The sequence below is a fragment of the Meleagris gallopavo genome, chromosome 2, assembly GCF_905368555.1.
Source record: "Meleagris gallopavo chromosome 2, MGAL_WU_HG_1.1, whole genome shotgun sequence".
Classification (NCBI taxonomy): Eukaryota; Metazoa; Chordata; class Aves; order Galliformes; family Phasianidae; genus Meleagris; species Meleagris gallopavo.
In genome coordinates this window covers 45,893,374-45,915,017 of record NC_139405.1, presented here as the reverse complement: position 1 = coordinate 45,915,017, position 21,644 = coordinate 45,893,374, and the positions used below count along the sequence as shown (strand labels likewise).

The following is a 21,644-nucleotide window of genomic DNA, read 5'->3' as shown; positions in this document are numbered from 1 at the left end:
AGCTCAATTGATTTAACAGCTGCTAATTGTCCCTACAGGAATGGGCAGAGATTGATTTCCATGTCATTATTTAAATTCAGCAGACACTTGCTAGTGCTACATAGGAAACATCTTAGTTCCTCTTGTGTTTCTGATTTCTAAATGGTACCTGCACAGATTTTGTCTGTCTTACATTGTGCCCAATCACAGGAAAATGTATTTTTTGAATGTATTATTAGATCTCTTGGCCTAAATGAACATCTTATTTCCTAGCTGGCTTTTATTTTTCTCTAAATTCCAACCACTGTCAACAGAGGAAACAAATCTGCACATCATTCTTTCTTCTTAGTATCACTTATCAGCCAATTTAGTATGTGCCATTCAAATAATTTATGCAACATTTTCAGTCTGTTTCCTAACTCAGCCTAAATTTGCATTAAAAATCTACCATTTGCTTCCATTTTGTGGCTACATGCAAATAGACTAATGGCACAACATGAAGAACCTAATCCCAAACTGTATTTGGACATACGTTTAATTCCACTCTCATTTAATAGAGCTTTTAAGTTTGTGCCCTCAGTTTTCTTTCTTGGAAATTGAGGAGGAGGGTAAGGTATTCAGGGATACGAGCTCAGAAGATAGCCTTCAGCTTCAGTTGTCTACTTCATTTTTAATTTTGTTTATTCATTTCTAACACAGTAAAAGCTTCATGAATAAATAACCCCTAAAAAAAGATCTGCATGGTAAATACTCAGAAGGAGTAGCACTCTATTAAAGGAACACCATATATGTTTTCTGTGCATTTCAGCTATGCTTTCTAGTAGTGTATATCCTTCCTAGCCTAAGACCGCCAAAAGTGAAGAGTGAGACATACAGGTCTATTTGTTGCTGCAAGTGAAGCATCCTGATGCTGCAGGAGCAGGGTTCACTCTGGCTCCTTGCGGTGACAGAGTATATTTTGAGAAAGTGGAAGCTCTCTGACGGGTGTTATGGAAGTCTCTTAACATTTCCTGGTTGTAAATGTTGAAGTTAAACTTTCTTTTCCCTTTGCACATTTTAACTGTTTTGGTTGGGGATATGCAGTGTGGGTGAGAGGAAGTTGTTATCCAGTTTGGGGCTATTTTTAATTCCATAGTGTAGATAATATATTCAGAAACCTTTTCTTGAAGGCAGTCTGCATTCAAAGCTGCTGAAGAGTATCACATCCTTATATAGTTTATGGGATAATTTTCATCAGCTTAAGTTCTTCCTCTATAGACAGAATTACAGTAATTGTGCATAGGAACACGGCTGTTCAGGAGAAACCATTCGCTTGGCATGCAGCACTTTAGGACTATGAGACAGGAAAGTGTCTGAATTTGAAGAATAAACAATAAGGACCACTTTGGAGCAAATGGTACCTTATGTTACTTTACAGATAGCTTAGTGATCATTCAAATTGATGTTATCTTGCTTGCCACAACATTAACTTCACAGAATCTCTGAGAAACACAAGTCATAAATGGGAAAGCATCAGGAGAGATCCAGAGGGAGCTGTATTGCTTCTGCAGAAGAAGAATTAGGCAGAACTGGACAATGTGTCTGTCTGAGCAGAAGCCTCCTAGGAAAGCTCATCAATCACAAGAAGCTGGGGTAAAAAGTCTTGGGAGATTATGTGGGTTCGCTTTGTGCAAATGCTGCTCCCTGATTCTCCCCATCAGTCATCTCAAACTATTGTGTTTATTAGACTTAAGAACAAGTAGCAACATTTTGAAACAAGCCAGCAGTTGAAGACAACTCTCCTAGAATTACCAAAGTAGCAAAGAAAAACAAAACTCTGAGATTAAATCTCTTTTAGCTGATAACTTCTAAATGACCCTCTGAAATTAACACAGCCTTTAGTGCGTTACCAGCAATATTTGTCTGCTATTCTCAAGTCTCTCAACACCATGCTGATGCACTGAACTCAGCGTGGGGCTGGCTCTGCCTTTTGAAGCAGGGCAGGGGCAGTACATGCTGGCAGTACTCCCAGTGCCCTAATATAGATGGTTCACTTTGGGCAGGGACCAGCACTGTTGAAACTTATGACAGTCCATAAACAAGATACTTAGAAGCATTCCTGCTTCCGCTGACATCTCTACACACAACATGATAGTACTGTTATTTATATCCTATAACATCTTAATCATTTATCACCTTCCATCTGTGCTGCACACTCAGGGCTTCATCTCTTAAGAACATCCACAGGTCTGTAAGCATCTTACCAGAATATTTCTGCAACCTTTTTACGTTCTGTTACTGTTGCCTCGAGAGACAAACCAAAGTAAGTGAAAAGTAATACTTTGTAGGGGGGATAGGAGGAAGTAGTAAAAAATTTATTTTGCTTTGGCCCTGTTATTTTTTCACACGAACATTTTTCAAATAAAAACCTGTTTTCCCACTTTTCTGCGCCAATTACCTCCTCAATTATGAAGACTTATTTTTGTTCATGCAGGGCTGTGAGATGTAATATTTCATTGTTTTATTGGGTGACAAGTTGCTTTTCCCCTGAGACTGCATTCAGCAATGCACGGTCATTTCTGCTGACTCACTTCCTCGGTCAGAGAAGGTGGATGCCACCAGTTCCAACCAAGAGGAATGAACAGCTCATAGATGAGACACCATGATGGAGAACACTTTAGAGCAAAGTAAATCAAAACCAAAACCTCTCAGAGCACTTTAGGCCAAAGACACGCATAAATATGGTTTGATTAATAAAAGCATATGTGTATACATTATTGGAAGCACAAGGACCCTTATATCCAGGAAGATTACTCTTTCTCATCAGTTAAGGTTGCTGCCTTAGCAATTTAATGCCTCAGGCCAAAGTAAAAGGTCATGTCCAGGATATCTCAGGCTCCTTTCCACCAGACCAAATGCAAGGGACAAGACACTTGCTCCAGGGGTCCACACTGCACCAGGGGACAGGAGGCTGGAGGCTTCTGGGTTCTTAACTTTTATCTCAACTATAAGTGACCAGATTCCATTGCATAAGCAGTGCAAGGCAGCCAGTTCTGCTGCCTGCTTTGCTGAAATTCCCTTTTGAATTGTGTAGTGCCACACGAGCTTCTTTTATCTCACTACACCATCCACGGTAGTTAGAAACATCCTTGTCTTGTACTGCTTGGCACTAACAATGAGGAGATAACATACAACAACTCTGAAGCACGGGGTAGTGTGCTGACAGATTTGTTTTATGGGCTTCTCAGTACAAGAATCAATACTACCTCTTTCCTAAGCTCAGAATGAAAACAAATGCTGTATGGTGCGGATCTCACCGCTATCACCGCATAAAACTAAATGGTTTGCCTGAGTCAGTGCAATAATACAAGTGGATCAAAGATGAATTCTGGACAGATAATTAAGTACAATGCTACTCTGAAGAAAACTGTTATTAATCTTTCATGAAGCAACATCAATCTTTATGAACTAATTTTAAGGCCAAACCTTGTTTAACTTAGGGAAAACATTTATTGGCAGATTTTCATCTGTGTTATTTAAATACATTGATTGGTGGTCTGAGTACTGCAGATCTTAGTGCACCTCTCAGTTTATAAATCAAAATCAAGGAAATAACAACCTGATCACTGGTGAAATTCATATTTTCTTTGACAGAGGATGCAAAGAATGCTTTTCACTTCTTTAAAAAGGGAAATGTTCAAAGGAAAATTGTCCTTGAAGACTGCACATTTTTCCTTCAATTTCACTTTGAATAGTCTCTTAACCCACAGTGCAGACCACTCAGAAGAATTCTGCATAAAAGAAAGTTTATGGTTTAATCTCCATATCAGAATCAGCTGTGAATTCAAATCCTCTCTTGTTAGATTGTAAAAATGAAGATTTTTCTCAGACAAAAAAAAAAAAAAAAAAAAAAACTGTGAAGAAAATGTAGATAATGTCTGAAATATGTGCCATGACTGTTCTTCAGCTCTTCTCTAACCCAGTGTCATTAATCATTTCATAAATGCCAATATTTTGAGTCTAAATTTCCAAATGCCTTTAAGGATTTTATAATAAATATTTGACTTATTCAATTTCTATCTTATTGGAGAGGTTGCTTTATCTCAGGAACAGGAACTGCAATATTAAAGCAGTGAAATAACCTTATTATGTATATATTTAAATAATTTCAAGAACTGGATTCTAAATCCTAGATTGTAACTCCAGCAATGTCCTAGATGCAATGACATGGTTATTTTTTTTCTCCTGCTCTATATTTAGATAGTCTTTTTAACCGTCCTCTTCTCTTGGAAGAAGGGAGATGGGCTTAACTCCCATCAGCGACTGATCAGCTGCTACTGTCAGTCCTGAGGTCAGGTGCATCACCTGCTTTCCACAAAACCAGCACGCAGCTCAGCTGTGCGGCAGATGGACAAGGGTGCGCGAGAACTGTGTGTACACGTGAGCTGAGACAGATGGCCCAAAGAGTGTTATCCTGTGGGGTGTAGATGGGCTCCTCCAGGAGATGCTGTGTTAAGAAGGTAGAAGGACATGAGTGATATATTAAACTTTTTTCTTTTGAGGAAACAGAAGTGAAGCCTTGAAGATGAAGTGAAAAATGAGAGGCTTGTAATCCCATGGCTACGTGGTATTGTTTTGTGCATGCTGGGGAGTTAGCCTACTGGCTTACATGATTGCTTTTGGCAAACAAAAATACTCTGTTCTTCGCAGATCTCTGAAAAATATTTAAATCTTCCACTCCTCCCTGAAGGAGTATTATAGATGTGAATGGCAGCAATTCTGTGATAAACACTTAGAAAACCCCACTATGATAGCTAAATTACTTTGAAATACCAAACACCATAAAGTTGGGTAGAATTGAATCTACAAACCATTTCCTACCAGCGTACAGAATCTTGATTGTTAGTTTACTGATCTGGAATAGACTGAAGCCTCTATAGACTCTAGACTATGCCTCTGCTGTGGTTCATTTTTTCACTTCCTCTATATGGCAATTTCATCTATAGAACTCAAAAGATTTCTCTTATTACTTAAGTAACCAATTAACACAGTGAGTGTTCCTTTACCTAATTCACTGAGGCACACAGAGGCTCAGTTAGCTCTTTAGCATAACATACAGTCATTGCTGCACAAGGAACGCATTACATCTACCCTCCATTTTATTCTCGTACTGCGACCATTCACACTTCCTGCTGTCACAGCCAATTTGGAGAAAAGTACAATCTAGATTTCTTTTAGAAAACTTCTGCTTGTGTTTTCAATTAAAATATTGTATGTTGACTACCATGTTGTTTTCTCTTCTCTATCCACCCTCAAAAAAGAAAGTGCTTGCAAAGTTGCATGTCCGCTGCTTTTATAAGCTTACTCTTTCTGGGATTTAAAAGTTGCTATTGAGAGCAAAGCGGAATTTGCATCCGCAAAGAAGAAAAGCTGTGTTCTCAAGTGTGGTCAAAAAAACCCACACAATCTTCTTTTATGTCACGTTTTCCTCTCTTTACATTGTTCCTTGCTATTTCATTAAATTAAATGGCAATTATCTTCTTTCATGCATTCATGTCCCTTAGAACAGGAGGGAAATTACTAGGTACTAATCACTGGAATCCTTAGTTATTAGCTGCTGAATACAAATGGGCATTCTTCCACTCGCTCTTGACCCTTATTTCAAAATAGAGCTCGTTTATCCTGAGAATGAAGATATTTCCTACAGAATGGGAGTGAGAGAAAAACAGAGACTTGGGCAGAAATCACCATGCATAACAGGCACCCTCCTGGTGCCATTGTATTATCCTCTCTTTTGAAAGCAGAAAGGTTCCTCTCTTGCTTACAAATTTTATGATGACATCTAGATAAGATGATAAATGAAGTTCACTTTCACAAGTGCTTTTTATTTATAGTCTTTAAAAACAGGATCATTAAAAAAAAAAAAAAAAGCAAAAAGTGCAGCAAACCAAAGCACAAATACAAAGCCTGGAGAAGAAATGCAAATGCATAATAGAGAAATACAGCAGTTAATTAAAAGATGAGAACTAAGAGATTCACAGCTGTTAGCCTGTGAACAAAGCCTGCTGAAGCACAGATTGTTGCCTGCTATTTCTACGTGGATTCTTAAAGTGTATGCTGTTTGAAGAGTTTCTAATAATGGGTGAGTGACTTGACTGCAATCTGTGATTTTTGTGTGTGGTTTATTTTTTCATTTTTTTTCTCTCAGAAAATTCCTGCAGAGAATCTGGTGTGATCTTTTGGTTTAGGCATTTCTGTCTGCTATTGTTTCTGCTGCCATATATTTCTATCAGAGAAGTTCAAGTGAACAAAGTATTCTTTGCACATTTAGTGGAAAGGTTTTAAGTTTTGATGGTCATCATATCCTGGGAGAGCTAGAGTAAGGGCTAGGTAAGATGGATACTGTTAGAATATTACATCTCTAGTGGGTTTTTCTGTCTGAAGGAGACTGGGAAAACTTCTCTGGATGATTCATCACCTATTGGATGCAGAAGAGAAGCCCGTGCCAAAAGTTTACAGCTCTCTCAGAAATTAAAAATATTCACTTAACAAAAAGTTTTTGGAGGGCTGAGAATCCTGAATTGTAAAAATACAAGTTGGCAGGATAGATCCATCATGTTCAAGAAAACTTTACAGATTTATAATAGTATAAGGCATAGCAGTGTTCATTGTTAGCTCTATAGCTAGTTGTAGACCTCAGGACATTAATAACACTTTCCTATTACTAGCTTTGGATTAGATTTGACAGCAGTTATGGATCTTTACAGGTAGCCCTTTAGGCTGCACACATATACTCTCTATCAGACAAGCCAGTGGATACAGGCCAGTTTCTGGCCAAGTGCCACAGCCTATATTGTATCTGAGGCCTTTAGGAAGGAGCTGCAGCCAGTTTGCATTTAAGCAGGACTGACCTTCAGCATGAGAAGTATCCTGAAACATAATTTGCCTCTCCTTGTTGTGAATGCCTCTGCATTGTCTTTATAAGGTCACAGCCCTGATGTAACATCTGGTCTCTAATCTCAACAACTGGACAGTCATGAAGCATGATGCTACTAATGCTAGATCAGAGACAAAACTTCAGAGCCATCCAAATTCAAAATAAAAGGGCAAATGATCCACAGCAAACTGAGTAAATTATATTTTCCATGTATTCCCATGTACCTTTGGTTAGAAACTAAAGGAAAGAGGGTTTATTTCAGCTAGAAGGTTTCCCTTCTCTTTCCTGTTTCCTAGTGCTGGTGTAATCCAAATTTCATCAAGTGGAGGTGGAAGAGCAGCACCCACCGTGAGACCCAGTCTTTCCTGCCAATAGCAGGTGCAGAAAGCTCGTATGAGGAGTCTCAGGTCTTAGGTCCCATGTGAGGAAATCTCCCCAGTCCCAGACTAACAGCACAACACTTCCATGGCCCCTACACTGCAGTAGCCATTAAGGGATTTGTTCTCTAACTGCTCTAGCTCCTTTCACTGAAGAACACTTAAGAACAGGAAAACCTGATGTTCACAACTTGCAATGTGACCCTGGGTGTCATCCCTTGGTGTGAACAGTCTATCCAGGCATATGGGAGTGAAACATGGCAGCTTCAGAAATTCCTAAGGAAGCACAAAGCTGGAATTGTCCCTTCTCTCACTTATTGAGTAAACAGCTAACTCCCAAAAAGGCACATCCAGAAAATCAAGGCTTCCATTTAAAAATAACAATAAAAGATCATCTAATGAGATCTTTTGGTCACAAAAAGACAGAAAGGCTCCCAAAGCAACTCCAAGCCACCACCACGGATGTTTGTGCGGCAGTGCCCAGGCCCCATTTGAGGGCATGTTCACACATATTCATTGACAGGGCTGGGCACCATTCTCCCAGCCAGAGATCACATCATGGGTACTGTGATGAGCTACACTCATAATTATCCAAACTTTCAGCTTTTTTGACTAACAGGACCCCCATATCAGCCTGGAGCCACCAGTTCCTGTCTCAGCAAGATGATAGCAGGGCTGGGCTCCAGCTGCCTACAGCCCTGCCTCACTGCAAGCCCATGGCCTGGCCTCAGCTCTACCCCAGCCATAGGGAGGTGCTGGTGTCCCTGGTGCTATACTCCTGGTGGGCAGGGGGGGGCAAGGTGGGCTGCAGGCCCTGCCCTGATGGAACCACAGGCAGCCCTGACAACTCCATTTTCAGCTGTTAGAAGGAACATCCCCAGCAGGTTATTTCCTCTTCACCTCCCTTGCTATCTTACTCTTATCTTACAGATGTATAATGGGGAGCATGAAGTAGTTGTCCATTTCACTGTAAATTTACAGTTGTAAAATGTGATTAAGTGATGGCTTTGAAGCTTATTTTCATGCAGGAGCACCAGGTGGCCACACAGCAACCCATGCACTGAGGAATAAAGCAGTCAACCTGCTGCCACATGGGTGTGAGCATCCCAAACGCTCCTTCTGTGCTGCCTACCCGGTGCTGGGCAGCTCTTCTGTGACCACAGGAGCCCTACGGCTCGGAGCAGTGTTAAATCAGCCACAAAAACAGTTCCGTATGTTTCATTTGTAGAGATTAACAAACGGGCTAAGCAGCTGCCTTAAGGAAAAAAAAATTCTAGTTTTGAATTGCTTTCCAATGTCTTTATTTACAACTCTTATAATACATGCGTGTGGATCTGCTTATTTCACAAGAAGATAAACGCGTTCCTAGTTTTTACTGAAATAATATTTGCAGTTAGAAATCCATTGGGCACTTCTGCACTTCTACATCGCTAACCGCCCGAAATCACCCATTTTAAATAACTGTTGTACAACTTAATGGGAAGCCCCCGCCCCGCCCCTTCCAGCGCCGACAACGCGCCCTCCCCACACGCCTGCGCACTCCCCGCCCGACGTCACCGCCTCCTTCCCGCTCCGCCCCTCTGCGGGCAAACAACGAACTCCCCGCCCCTTTACTCCGCGGGGGCTGACCGCGCTTGCGCAGCACCGTCGCTGTCACGCTGCCTGCTACGTTCGTGGGCAAGGCGGGACGAGCTGTCACCTTCCACGGATCCCACTGGTTGCCCAGCAGGCCGGGGCGGGTGCGCGCGCATCCCTGTGCCCGCCTCCCCCCCGTTCGGGGTCGTTCCTACTTCGCAGTCGGCTGAGGCGCCCCTCCCCTACGTGGTCTTCCTCTGCCGGACATTGGCCGCACGGCCCTGCTCTGAGGGACGAAGGAGCTGCGTGCGAGGGCGGAACGCCGCCTTACCCTGCGGTGCGTTGGCTGTTGGCTGTGCTCTGGGGGCCCTCCCGAGTCCTCGCTGTGGGAAAAGTCCGCCTGGCTTCGCTGTAGCGCCCAGCGGAGCGGCCTCTGGGGAGCGGGCCTTTTGCCTGCTGGGCTCTGGGGGGGGGGCTGGAGGCTGGAGCCTGCTGGGGAATATCAAGTGCAAAGGAGCCGTGCGATGGCTGGAATCTTCCTGCTTCGGTTATGATATACGCTACCTCTTGGGGTTTGATTTTTTTTAAGCGTCAGCGATTCTCCCGTCTCACCTGAGTGCTATGTTGGAAAAACTGAGGTATTTTCTATCCTTAATTCCTCTGTGTTTGAAATTCAAACGCCACAATTGCTGAAGTCCTTCATAAGGAAATCCTCCATTTCAAACGAAAGATGTTTGACTTTTATAGATTTGTCAAAAGTCAGGTGGTTTGTCTGTTTTTCTTGCAATTACCCTGTAACGTTAGAGTTACAGGAGTTAGTAGGTTAGATCCTCATCTTCCAACACTTTGTTAGCAGTTGTCTCCTTGTTTCATTGACAGTCATATGCAGAAGCTGAGTTGACATGGATGTCTAAGTATTTTTCTGTCTTTACTGTTGAAGAAAGTGCTGTAATGTGAGGTAAGAAATCTATTACTGTCTTCAAGCTCCTTAGAAAAACCACTACAGTTGTCAAAAAGTAGTATTTTAAAAAAGATGACTCCTTAAATCTATATTTAAACGTGGCCATGTTGTCCTGTGTATGTAGTTACTTCCTAGATAGGTCTAATATTCCTTAATTTGCTTTGTGTGTACATAAATACTTTTTGTTCAGCGTAAACAATTTATGTGGTTAGCATACATCCTTTATTTTCTAGTATTTTATCTTTAAAAATGTTTTTAGTGCCCAAGCTGGAGGAGTACCTGGATGTAGCTTTGTGGTTAGTCAGAATCAGTAAGAAGATGTGTTTACTTTGCTGATTGGACCCACTGAAATGCATCTGGATTAAGTAAGAGCTGTGCTGGAAGCAGTTTGTATTTGGAAAGTTCGAGTCTTTGATGCTTTTAGGAAGGCCAGTGAGGACTTCTAAGGACAGAATTTCAGAGTTTAGGCTCTCTGCTGAGTTTGCTTAAAGTATAATTCACATGTAATTTTTGAAGGAAAAGGAGAAATGTGTGTCTTCTCCCTCTTCTGCCTCCAAATCTCCTGTTCATCCCTCATGTTTGTTTGTGGTGTTTCTTTTACTGTCTCCCACCACTCCTACCATTGAGAGATTCCACTGCTTCTGTTTTTATATCTGTCCTACAAGATTCTGAGTAGCAGCTTTGAATTGCATCATTCTTGTTAATCTTGCTCTGTATCTGTCTGGCAGAATAAAACAGAGCACAGAGAAATTGCTCTGTGTCCAGCTTTTTGCATGGGAGCAGGAGATGCTCTGTAAAACAATCTACTGAAAAATTTAGCAGCTCCTGCAAAGTGAAATTTCAGTGTGGGCATTTGATTTTGCAGTACTTATCACTGACTAATGCTAATTCATCTTACAGAGACTGAAAATACTGTTTAGAAAAACAGCAAAATGAGTAGTCGTCGAAAGCGTGCAGCTCCATCAAAAATAGATGAGGCAGAGAAGAAACTGCTCTGTTGGAATATGCATGAGGACCGGAGAAATGAGTTGATGACATTAGATGATGAATTGACCACTGAGGATGATGTTCCAGGTCCTAGCACTTCCTCTGCATCCTTCTTTGTTATAAACGATGATAGCATTGATGAAGATCTCATTCAAAAAGGTGACAGTCGGTCAAAATCTGAGAAGTTTTTGACAGCTAACGATGGTGAAGACTCTAATTCCACCTCAACTCCCATGTCAGTACAGCTAAATATTGTAGTCTTGCCCTATCGCGCAGATGGGTCCTGGAAAGTTTTATTGGGAGAACTTGCTTTTTATCTTCCTGCTGAGCAAGTTGTAAGTGAGGAAATCCATGAAAGGGGCTTTATGTTAATGAGAGGAGACTCTGACAATCACCTGCTGGTCTGTGTCAATAAAAGAAGTGAAGAAGAGTACAGTAATGGAACAAAAGAATGCCTGGGTGCTTACGGGCAGACTGTTTTGGTGGAACCAACTTTAAGTGGTGAAATATTGGAAGGCTTAAGGTGGTTGCAAAATAAAAAGATAATTGGACTTTATCAAAGACCTGGAGAGGGTCAAAATCTAAAGGTATTGATTCTTATATTTGTTTTGTTTTCCTTTTTTTTTTTTTTTTGTTGGAACTATTAAAAAAATATGTTATATATATATATATATAAAAAAAAGTAAAACCACTAACAAGTCTGGCAGCTATCGTATTTTTATAATGTGATGACATATATAGTTTCTACATGCTTATGCAAATGTTTTTTACTTGTGTTTTTTTTTTTTTTTTTTTTCTAAAATTACCTTTTACTGTTGCACTGCTACTAATGTACTACTCGAAGGAATCAAGGGAAATTTTGCCTATGACATTTTGTATCTTTCACACAGCTATTTTGGTAGGCTCATCATACCTGTTTGCTTCTGCTAATTTTGAAAATTTGGTAGTTAAAGTTAGCACTGTTATTTTCATGTTCTTCTGCTTATAATATTCTTGATGTTCTGATAATTTATTAAATGATTAATTTTATAAACATTTCTCAGGTGGGAATCTACCTTCTGGAAGCAGGGCTAAGTAAACCGGAGTTTCTCAGTGATGGAGGTGGAAGACCCAAAAAAGCTAATCAGCTAGTTCAAAAACTCATGGAAAAGTTCTATAGTTTCATAATTCCAGGTAATGTGATTTGATTGAATGTTGATGAAAAATTTTAATTATAAAACTGTCACTTTAATAATTTTAAATGTAAGAGACATTTTTAAGTTATTCCTCCTCTCTAGAGCAGCTTTATTTTTTAGATAATATTATTAGCTATTATCTGTCTCTATTAGTATCTGATCATTAATCATATATTAATTAACTTATGGTTATACATAATAACATTTTTTCTCTGCAGATAAGGTACTGAGGCATATAGAAGCTTGCGACTGCACTGTTTGGGGAGTAAATGCAACTTTCATTAATTCTTGTGAATTGTTTGACTAGATGTAGGGTGACTCATCCAAGTTACGTAGGAACTGTTTAAAAAAAAAAAAAAAGAGGAATTCAACTCAGTAAACATTTGTTCCTAGGTTGGTGCCCAACACACAACTGTGGCGACAAAATTTTTGTTAGAGTTTTGTTGTAAAGTCATTATAATGAAAATCGCAGTATGGATTTGCACACAAATGAAGGAGATGTCCGCTCCTATCCCTACATTTTGTTTCTATGTATTTATTTTCCTCAGTGTATCCATCCCATTCATGTCCTTGTAGATGGTTTAATTTTAGTTTTCTGAGAAGAATGTTACACTGTGGCTTTCTTTCCAATTTTAGCTAGGCTTTCTATCTTTCTTTGAACTGTAGAGTTGTACAGCTGTTCCTAGCTAAGTACAAAAAGCTGTTTTACTGGTACCATTCCTTTTATTTGAGACCTAAAACACTGTTGTAACTTGTCTTCTAAGTCATTTGTTGCTTGATCTTATTTCAGTTTCCTAAAATTTTGACCCTTGAATTTTTGCATGAATATTTGTTCTACGGTGCTGATGTTCTGCATATGCCAATACATGCAAATTTTGTTCAAAATACGAGACCTTTCTGAGTCTCTCAGATATACATCTCTGGAGGCTAGATTATAATTTCTGAAGTATGATTTGTTGGAGTTCTTACATTGATATAAAGGGTGAGACTCGCGTATTGTCCCTCTGTTGCCATTTTTTTTACCAGATTAATAATTTAAAAATAATACTTAATCTGATTGAGTAGATTTTTCTTGATGTTTTAAATATGTTCTTTTATCAAGAAAGGGCTTATTTTTGGAAAATGTACAAATCTTTTGCCCACAGTTATTTCTCCTCCTTCTTCTCTAAGAAGACGGACCCATTAAATCTGAAATGTAAGTTATTTGTGATCCTGTATGAGGTGGAAATCTTTAGGAGAAGGTGCTTATCAAATCAGACCTGGTCATGCTATCCCTGAATTCTAAAAATAGAATAGAATCATATAATTGCTCACGTTGGAAAAGACCTTAAAGATCATCAAGTCCAACTATAACCTGACCATACTACCCTAACTCTAACAATCCTCTGCTAAATCATGTTCCTGAGCACCACATCCAAATGGTTTTTAAACACATCCAGGGATGGTGACTCAACCACCTCTCTGGGGAGCCTATTCCAGTGCTTAAGGGAAGAGCTTTGCCAATTGTGTACATCTGTGTAATGGCCATAGAGTGTTAACATCAGCTTTTAGGAAACTGCTGGTAGCCGAGTCAGGTGCAGTCATGACTTATGTTTGAAAGAGGTTTTGAGGCTTTGCTTTCATGTGGTTTCTAAATAAGTTGTAGCAAAACTTACTGAAATGTTGACCAAAAGTGCATGATAATGCATCTCTTGTGTATGCAGATGTGTTGGAGGAAGATGAGGAAGAATCTGACATGGAGTTAGAGCGGCAAAATATTGAAGAGCTTTATGACTTTGTAAGGCGTACCCATCAGCAGGATGTGCAACTACTGAGAGAAGATGTGCAGCATCCTGCCTTAATTCCCATTCTAAGGCCGTACCAAAGTGAAGCTGTGAATTGGATGCTTCACCGGGAGAACTTCACAAGCACTCCAGGTGGTGACAAGTAGATGGGTTTGGAAAACTTGTATAAGCAAGGAAAATGGCAATGCATTGTCAGTGTAATGTCTTCTTGCTGTTTCATTAGAAATTTAATTAATTGTTTTATTACCATTTTTATAAAAGCTTTTGGGTAGTACAGTAAATGAGAAAATAAACCTGCTTCGAACTGCAGGTGATTGGTCTTGTTGCTCATCGAGCATGGTGAAGGTAGATGTTTGCCTTGTGTTTAAGAGTCACCATATGGCTAAGCAGTTCTAATTAGCATGCTGTTTGTGGAGAAACCTTTGTCATAGTAACATGACCTCTTTCTCTATAGAAAATGCGCTGCATTTCTTATGGCGAGAGGTCATCACTCTGGATGGAGTGAAAATCTACTATAATCCCTTTACTGGCTGGTATGTTTTTGTGCTTATCTATTTCTGTGAACACCTCAAATATTTTATGTTTTTTTAAAAGTAAACTGGCTTATAACACATGGCTAAACAAGTAAATCTCAAGGACATAATTCTTAAAGCTGCTTGTATTAATTTCAGTACAGATGTATATTTACAAAATTAGTGCTCTAATTTGAAAAGAATGCTAGTCTTCAGCCTTCACTTTCAATTTTTTTAAAAGCTAAAGGAAGGAGGCAATATAATGTTTTCTATTAATGCTGGATGTTGCATTTATGAGGGCTGCTCTGAAAGTAATGCCTCCTATTTTATGTTGGCCTATTGTGTGGCTGTAGAGGTTGAACCTTCCCACCAATATTCAGTTAAATTTTGTTGCTATGTGACAGATGGCAGCGGAGAGGCAGTCTGACCAAAATGGTGTCTGACACAGAAGTGTGGATGAAGCAAAGGTGTGGAACTGAATTCCTCCATGCAGAAAAACTTGCTCTCATTGATATTCATTGATGCTTGCTGAGCACTATTGGAGACCAAATAGTGGATGTCAGCACAGTAAGGCAGTGGGTTCGCTGGTGCAGATTTTTACCTGCTGCATGCAGGTTCTTTTTCATGGCTGGTGAAATGCATAGCTAATGGTGGTGACTGTGCTGAAAAAGTGTTTATGGCTGAAAATTTTCTCTATCAAATACTGTAATTGTGTTCTTTGTATCTGTTACATTTTCCAAGGAAACAAATAGGAGGCATTACCTTTGGAGCAACCTACATATTAGCTCTGTTTTACTTTGGTTAGAAAAGAGTCTTGCTAGTTTGCTTTTTTGCTGTTGTAGTAAATTTTCAGTTTTTTAATAAATATATATAATATATATATGAGAGAGAGAGGGAGACTAATGCTATACTATAGTAGTTTAGCAAGATAAGGCCTGTTCAGAGGGAAAAAATGCAAAAATACCTGGCATACACATACATCTCTATCAAGTTTGAGCACCCAACAAGCTTGCTAGCTCTTATCAGCTCAGCTTTTCAAGGAGTGGCATCATTTATTAATAACTTCACTTTTCTGAAGCTGTACTGTGTGTCTGTCTCAAAACGTGCTTCTGTCACACCTTTCTGTTGCTGATTTTCACTTGGGAATATACTTGAATTTCAGTGTTATCCGTGAATATCCATTTGCTGGACCTCAATGGCCTGGTGGTATTTTGGCAGATGAGATGGGTCTTGGAAAAACAGTAGAAGTGTTGGCTCTTATTCTGACTCACACCCGACAAGACATTAAACAAGATGATCTGACATTACCTGAGGTGAGAAAATTATGGGAATATTTATTATGAAGAAAATACTTTTCAGAATTAGTGAAATGCTTTTTTTTCCTGGAGTTCCTTGTTTTCTGCTTTATGGAAGTCCAAAATGAAAGCTGGATTCAAGTATAGTGGAAGCATAAATGTGCAACTTAGTCTCCAATGTTGGAAATCCCTCCCCTTCTATTCATTCTATTAGTGAGTATTAAACATCCATTAGGCAGACATTTTATGCAGAAATAAGGATGAGTTATACTCTAATTTAAGATTTCTGCTTCCTTTCAATATTAGACAATAAATGGGTTTATTTGGGAACAATTTTTTTTTGTCTTTTTATTTCTATTTTCCTGTGTCCTGTGAAATTGATATTTCATAAAAATAAAAAAAAAATCGTTTTTTTCTGAAGGAAGAGAGCCTTTATCCTTTCGTATACTCTCACCTTTCCTGTGGGATGCCCCATTTTGAATTCTTGCACATCTGTTCATAATCTCCTGCTTGCTTACAATTTTATGAGTTGAAGACTTTATTCTCTGAGTAAGAGGGTCCAGAGGAGGGGCAAAGATTATTAGAGGACTGGAGCACCTCCCCTACAAATACAGGCTGAGGGAGCTGGGTTTGTTCAGCCTGGAGGAAAGAAGGCTGTCGGGTGACCTCATTGCAGCCTTCCAGTACCTAAAGGGAGCCTACAAACAGGAGGGAAGTCAACTCTTTGAAAGGGTAGATAACTGCAGGACAAGGGGAAATGGCTTTAAGTTGAGGGAGGGGAGGTTTAGCTTGGATGTCAAGGGGAAGTTCTTTACAGAGAGTGGTGAGGTGCTGGAACAGGCTGCCCGGAGAGGTTGTGGATGCCCCATCCCTAGAGGTGTTTAAGGCCAGACTGGATGGGGCCCTGGGCAGGCTGGTCTAGTATTGGATACAGAGGTCTGTGGCCCTGCCTGCAGCAGGGGAGTTGGAGATTCATGATCCTCGAGGTCCCTTCCAACCCTGGCCATTCTATGATCATCTATGATTTCTTCTCAAATGTATCACATGGCCAGCATTGAGGATTGTGAAGAGAGCAGCATTAGCACTAGAATGTCTGGATATGGGCTGGCAATGATAGCTAGTCACCACAGCTTTTGGAGAGCTGGACTTGTGAAACTGTTTAATTATAAAATTAGTTGGAACAGACATGATAGCTAATATTTTGTTTGTTTATCAATAAAGTTGTATGACATGAATGAAGTGTCAGAGCATGTGTCTGTGTAACAACTAAGCGTAGAAATATTGGCACCAGATAATTTGTTCTCATTTTGGGATTCTTTTTTATATCCAGATTCTTGAGTGTGCATCAACTTAAATTAAATCACTAGTCCTGAATCACTAATTACAGAGTAAATGTTATTTAGGGCAAAACCTAAAAAGATAAACTCGTTTATTATTCAAATAATTTAGGCTTTTCAACTTGTGTTACTTTGCTTATCTCCCTCTCTCTCTTTCTGGCTATATATAAAATATATACTGTACTCTCCCTGCCCTTCCTCATCAGTAACATTGATCAATTACAGCTGTAGATTCTTGCTGCTCAGTTCTGAAATAGATGAGAACTCAAGAGGCTTGCTGGGCTGCTCTTGCACTTCAGTTACCAATGTAGAATGCTGAAGGCTATTTACATCAAGCTGAATGGAGTAGGATATCATTCTGGATACTTAAAATGAGCTGACCAAATTAGTGAGTGCACATCATAAGAGTGCATACTTCTGTAGTGGCTCAAGCTTTTTTCCAAAAGTAAAAGGATAAATTGAGTTTGGAATTACTGTGAAAAGTTATGAGCTGATAACACTATTTAATGTTGTCTGCATTAGGGTGAACTTGTGAACTTCTTTGTTCCACCTCAACCTTCACAAGGAAGTAAAAAGAAAAAACCAAGAGAAATGGAACTTAAATTGAAGGAAAAAATACAGTATCCCAGTAAGTATTTCTAATGACTTAATACGTTTTCCTCTTGGCATAATTCATGGCCTTTGAGTGTGAGTTCAGGGGCACTCTTTGGTTCTACAGAATGCAGTGGTTCTTTTGCACTGTGGTGTAAGATTGTGTACTACAAACAGGTGATCTGCATTTAAAAGTTACCAACTCAGATGTTTGCGCTACAGAATTACATGTACCTTGAGGTCTTTTATTAATTGTTTATTCATTAAACCAAAATACATTGTCTTAATAAATTTCAGTAAGAAAATTAGAAGGGACTAACTTTTATTGTTAGTATTGTCTTAGAGTGCATATGTCTCATATGAAAAACAGTGCTTTGTACCTCAAGTAAAGCACATAATCAAAACTGTTGCCTGTACGCTTTTTTTTGCTTTTCTTTCAATAAGCACAGACAGTGTTTGGAGATCATTTAATATTCATTCTCCAAGGTCATTCTAATTTTCTCTGAGCTGTAGTTTTTTTGCTTTTATTTTACAATGCAGGCTTAAGAGTGATGGTGTTAGCAGCTGTGAAGGAAATGAATGTGAAGAAAGGAGCATCCATTTTTGCAATATTTAAGTATATCAGTGCTGTATATAGGTATGACATACAGAGAAATAGACGGCTTCTCAAAAGAACACTGGAAAAATTAATAGCGGAACAAGTGGTAGAACAAGTGAAAGGGCACGGTCTGGCTGGTTCTTTCAAACTGGGAAAGAAATACAAGGAACAGAAGAGACGAGAGAGAACCAAAGAACAGGTACAACTTGCTTCAGTAGCTATTTCAAAGAATGTTGTGAAGACAGCTCTTTCTACTGCTTGCATACCACTGTCAGTTGTGTTGCCTGTATATGCAGGTTCTGTGATGCTAGCTTATTTGTAAAAACAAAAGCTGCACCATTTGCTTTGAATTTTGTGAAGAAGCAGATTGTAAGAAGGTTAAATCTGGCATAAAAACATTTAACTAATACTTTTGCAATACTGCTGTAGAAGCAGGCAGGTTTCTTGGTTTTTACCATGAAGTTGTGTGGTAAATTCTAGTAAGTGTTAAATGTCTGGTTTCAGGGTTTAGCTATATAAAATGTTAAAATCAGTGCCTTGATATTATTGTTTTTCCTTCCTTTAAATAAAGGAAGAAGTCTGACAAACTTGGTTAATTTTACTTTGTAGATAGCAAAGACTTCAGAAAGGATTCAGAAGCAGTTGTCTGATGCCAATACTCAAACCAAAGAATCAAAAGATAGCGGTGTCACTTCTGCAGATGTTCGTAAAGGGATTTTAAGGACAAGTATTCCCACAGAAGAACACGATTATTGTGCAACTAACAAAAATGACAGGAAATCTGAAACAGATAATGAGAACTCTATGGAAGAGAATAACATTCAGCAGAAAGCTGTGGTCTCCAAATCTCCGGACTTGCACGGCAAGCTCCTCGTTTCCGGTGACATTAGCAGTCATCCTGATTTTGATGTTTCTAAAAATGCAGCTGATGCCCAGCAGGAAATCCCAAGGTCTTCACATTCACAAGAACATGCTAGCAGTAGCGTGCAACGGACCAGCTCTGTATTTCCATTTAATACCTCTGAATATCGTTTTGAATGCATCTGTGGTGAGCTTGGATTGGTTGACTATAAAGCTCGTGTGCAGTGCCTGAAATGCCACTTATGGCAGCATGCAGAATGTGTAAACTATAAAGAGGAGAACTTGAAAATCAAGCCCTTTTACTGTCCCCATTGCCTTGTGGCAATGAAACCAGTTTCCACAGGAGCGACTCTGATCATTTCTCCAAGTTCAATTTGTCATCAGTGGGTAGATGAGATCAACAGGCATGTGAGATCATCATCTCTTCGAGTTCTGGTAAGAGGAGATAACTTCAAATTCTGGAGAGTCTTTATTACAGCTCAGAGTTTCCTATCTGTCTCTGTATTTTGTAAATTTTAGAAGTATCTGTCTTGCCTCCTAGAATTCTGTATGCCTTCCTATTACACCAACACTTCTGTTTTGGCACCACACGGGGTGTTTGTTTCCAGAACAAACTATCTGCATTTAGTTCTTCTATTTTTTTCTTACTAGTTGATCATTGGGAGACAATACAGTGGACTAGATGTCTTTGTCTTACAGAAGCAAATTTCATGTAGTACAACGTAATTTCTAAGAAGGGAAACTGTGATGTCATCTTTTTTCTAAAAATTACCAAGGGAATTAAAGAGATCTGGCTATAGAAGAGTTGTGGCAGTCAACTGTATAGTTATGCCCATAGCTCTCTGACAGTTGTTTCTCATTTAGTTCCAGATAAAAATTAAAGTTTCAGTAGGTAAAGAGTGTACTTTTTTATATATATATATATATATATATATATATATATATATATATATATATATACTTATCGTAGTATTAGAGAGTAAGCATAATCTTTTACCAGAATTAATTTATTTCTAGGTCAGGCAAATAATTGAACTGATGATCTAGAAGGTCCCTTCCAATGCAAACTATTAAGTGGCTAATGATGTAGTCAAGTCTTGTCCGTTGTATTTATAATAAGCAAGAATGTTTGTAATGTTGAAGGGCTCAGAGAACTACAGGTCCCTTATTTTTGAATAAAATAGCAGTAGTTGTAAGTTGATAAGGAGAGGAATCTTTGTGTCCAGGAATATATCTGATATCTACATGGATGTCCAAAGTACAACTGAAATCTAGGCCACCAGTAAGCTGTTTGTGTGAGTAGTCCATAACTAGCTTAGACGTCTAGCTTTAATGCCATGGCTAACAAATGCATAACCTGCACAGTTTTCCTGGGGCCCAGTCTGAGTTTTATCCTGGCTTTGGAAACTGTCAGAATAGTAGCAGTAAAACCAATGAAATACTAGATGTCAGCTCTTTAGTGGCATCTTGTATTCTAAGACAGTTTACATTTTCTTTTAACTGTCAACTGTAAGCCATCCATGCTGGCTTTTGGTGCTGTTTCCATTTATTTTTTTCTATGAAGTTGGTATGAAAAGAGTGCAGGCATTTCAAAGAACCACTTTCCCATGTTAACAGATTTTGTACTGCTTATGACCTATATGAAATTGTAATGATTTTGTATAATAGAGTGACGAATTATAATTTATCCATAGACCTTGCTTTGCAGCAGGTTGTCTTTTCCTGCTGCTGTGGAAACAATCAAAGCTTGGTGAAGTTGCAGATCTCCAGAAAATCTGTTCATAAATGCTGAGGAGAGATCATTAGACTTTGGTAGCTGTTTTTTCTTAACAGTTGCTTCTGTGAGTATGCTGTGTTTCAGCATTTTGATTTTAGTCTTCTTTCTCTCTCCCTTGTTCACGTGCGTTAACCTGAACGAGAATTTTCTGCAAGCATTTATTTCAGTTGACAAAAACTTTGTTGCCATAAGCAGAAATGTGGAACAAGAAGATTACTGCAGTGTGACATTGAGAATAAACAGTTGAAGTCAACACTGGAAAGTAAACAGATCAGGGGCTGAAGAGGGAGGGTAAATAATTAAGGAGTCATAGGATCAAATCAATTTTGGTATTAGGGAGCCTGCAAACAGGAGGGGAGCCAACTCTTTGAAAGGGCAGATAACAGCAGGACAAGGGGAAATGGTTTTAAGTTGAAGGAGGGAAGATTTAGCTTGGATGTCAGGGTGAAGTTCTTTATCAAGAGTAGTGAGGTGCTGGAGCAGGCTGCCCAGAGAGATTGTGGATGCCCCATCCTTAGAGGTGTTTAAGGCCAGATTGGATGGGGCCCTGGGCAGCCTAGTCTAGTATTAAATGTGGAGGTTGGTGGCCCTGCATGTGGCAGGGGGTTGGAGATTCATGATCCTCGAAGTTCCTTCCAACCCTGGCCATTCTGTGATTGGTATTTTTAACTATTTGTTGCCTTAAGAGCACATTAAAGATTTGTTGTGATTTGAAGGACTAGGGAGACAATGCAGTATTCTTAATAAAAGCAAGTGTTCATAGACAATTTTAGTTGAGAACAGACTGTCTTGATTGAAGTGTTTATGTAATCATAAAATCTCAGAATGAGAGAAGTACAAAAAGATAATCACTGTTCGAAGATGAAACTGAATTATTGTTCCTATGAAGATGGGGGGGATATCCCTATATCTGTGAGAA

At 39.3% G+C, this 21,644-nt stretch overlaps 1 protein-coding gene across 3 annotated transcripts in view; it reads left to right on the top strand.

Moving 5' to 3' along the window:
* The first annotated feature begins 8,943 nt into the window (after window positions 1-8,943).
* SHPRH (SNF2 histone linker PHD RING helicase) overlaps window positions 8,944-21,644 on the top strand; it is a 47,520-nt gene continuing 34,819 nt past the window's right edge. The window contains exons 1-10 of one of the 3 annotated variants that reach the window (XM_010707141.4): window positions 8,944-9,184; window positions 9,727-9,805; window positions 10,709-11,382; window positions 11,839-11,968; window positions 13,674-13,886; window positions 14,209-14,287; window positions 15,429-15,579; window positions 17,421-17,526; window positions 18,030-18,286; window positions 18,697-19,383. In XM_010707141.4, the coding sequence (XP_010705443.2) occupies window positions 10,741-11,382; window positions 11,839-11,968; window positions 13,674-13,886; window positions 14,209-14,287; window positions 15,429-15,579; window positions 17,421-17,526; window positions 18,030-18,286; window positions 18,697-19,383 (2,265 nt within the window). In that variant the 5' untranslated portion in view covers window positions 8,944-9,184; window positions 9,727-9,805; window positions 10,709-10,740. Of the gene's footprint in view, window positions 9,185-9,726; window positions 9,806-10,708; window positions 11,383-11,838; window positions 11,969-13,673; window positions 13,890-14,208; window positions 14,288-15,428; window positions 15,580-17,420; window positions 17,527-18,029; window positions 18,287-18,696; window positions 19,384-21,644 lie in introns of all 3 variants that reach the window. The other 2 variants (XM_019612894.3, XM_019612895.3) reach the window with 2 other exon arrangements.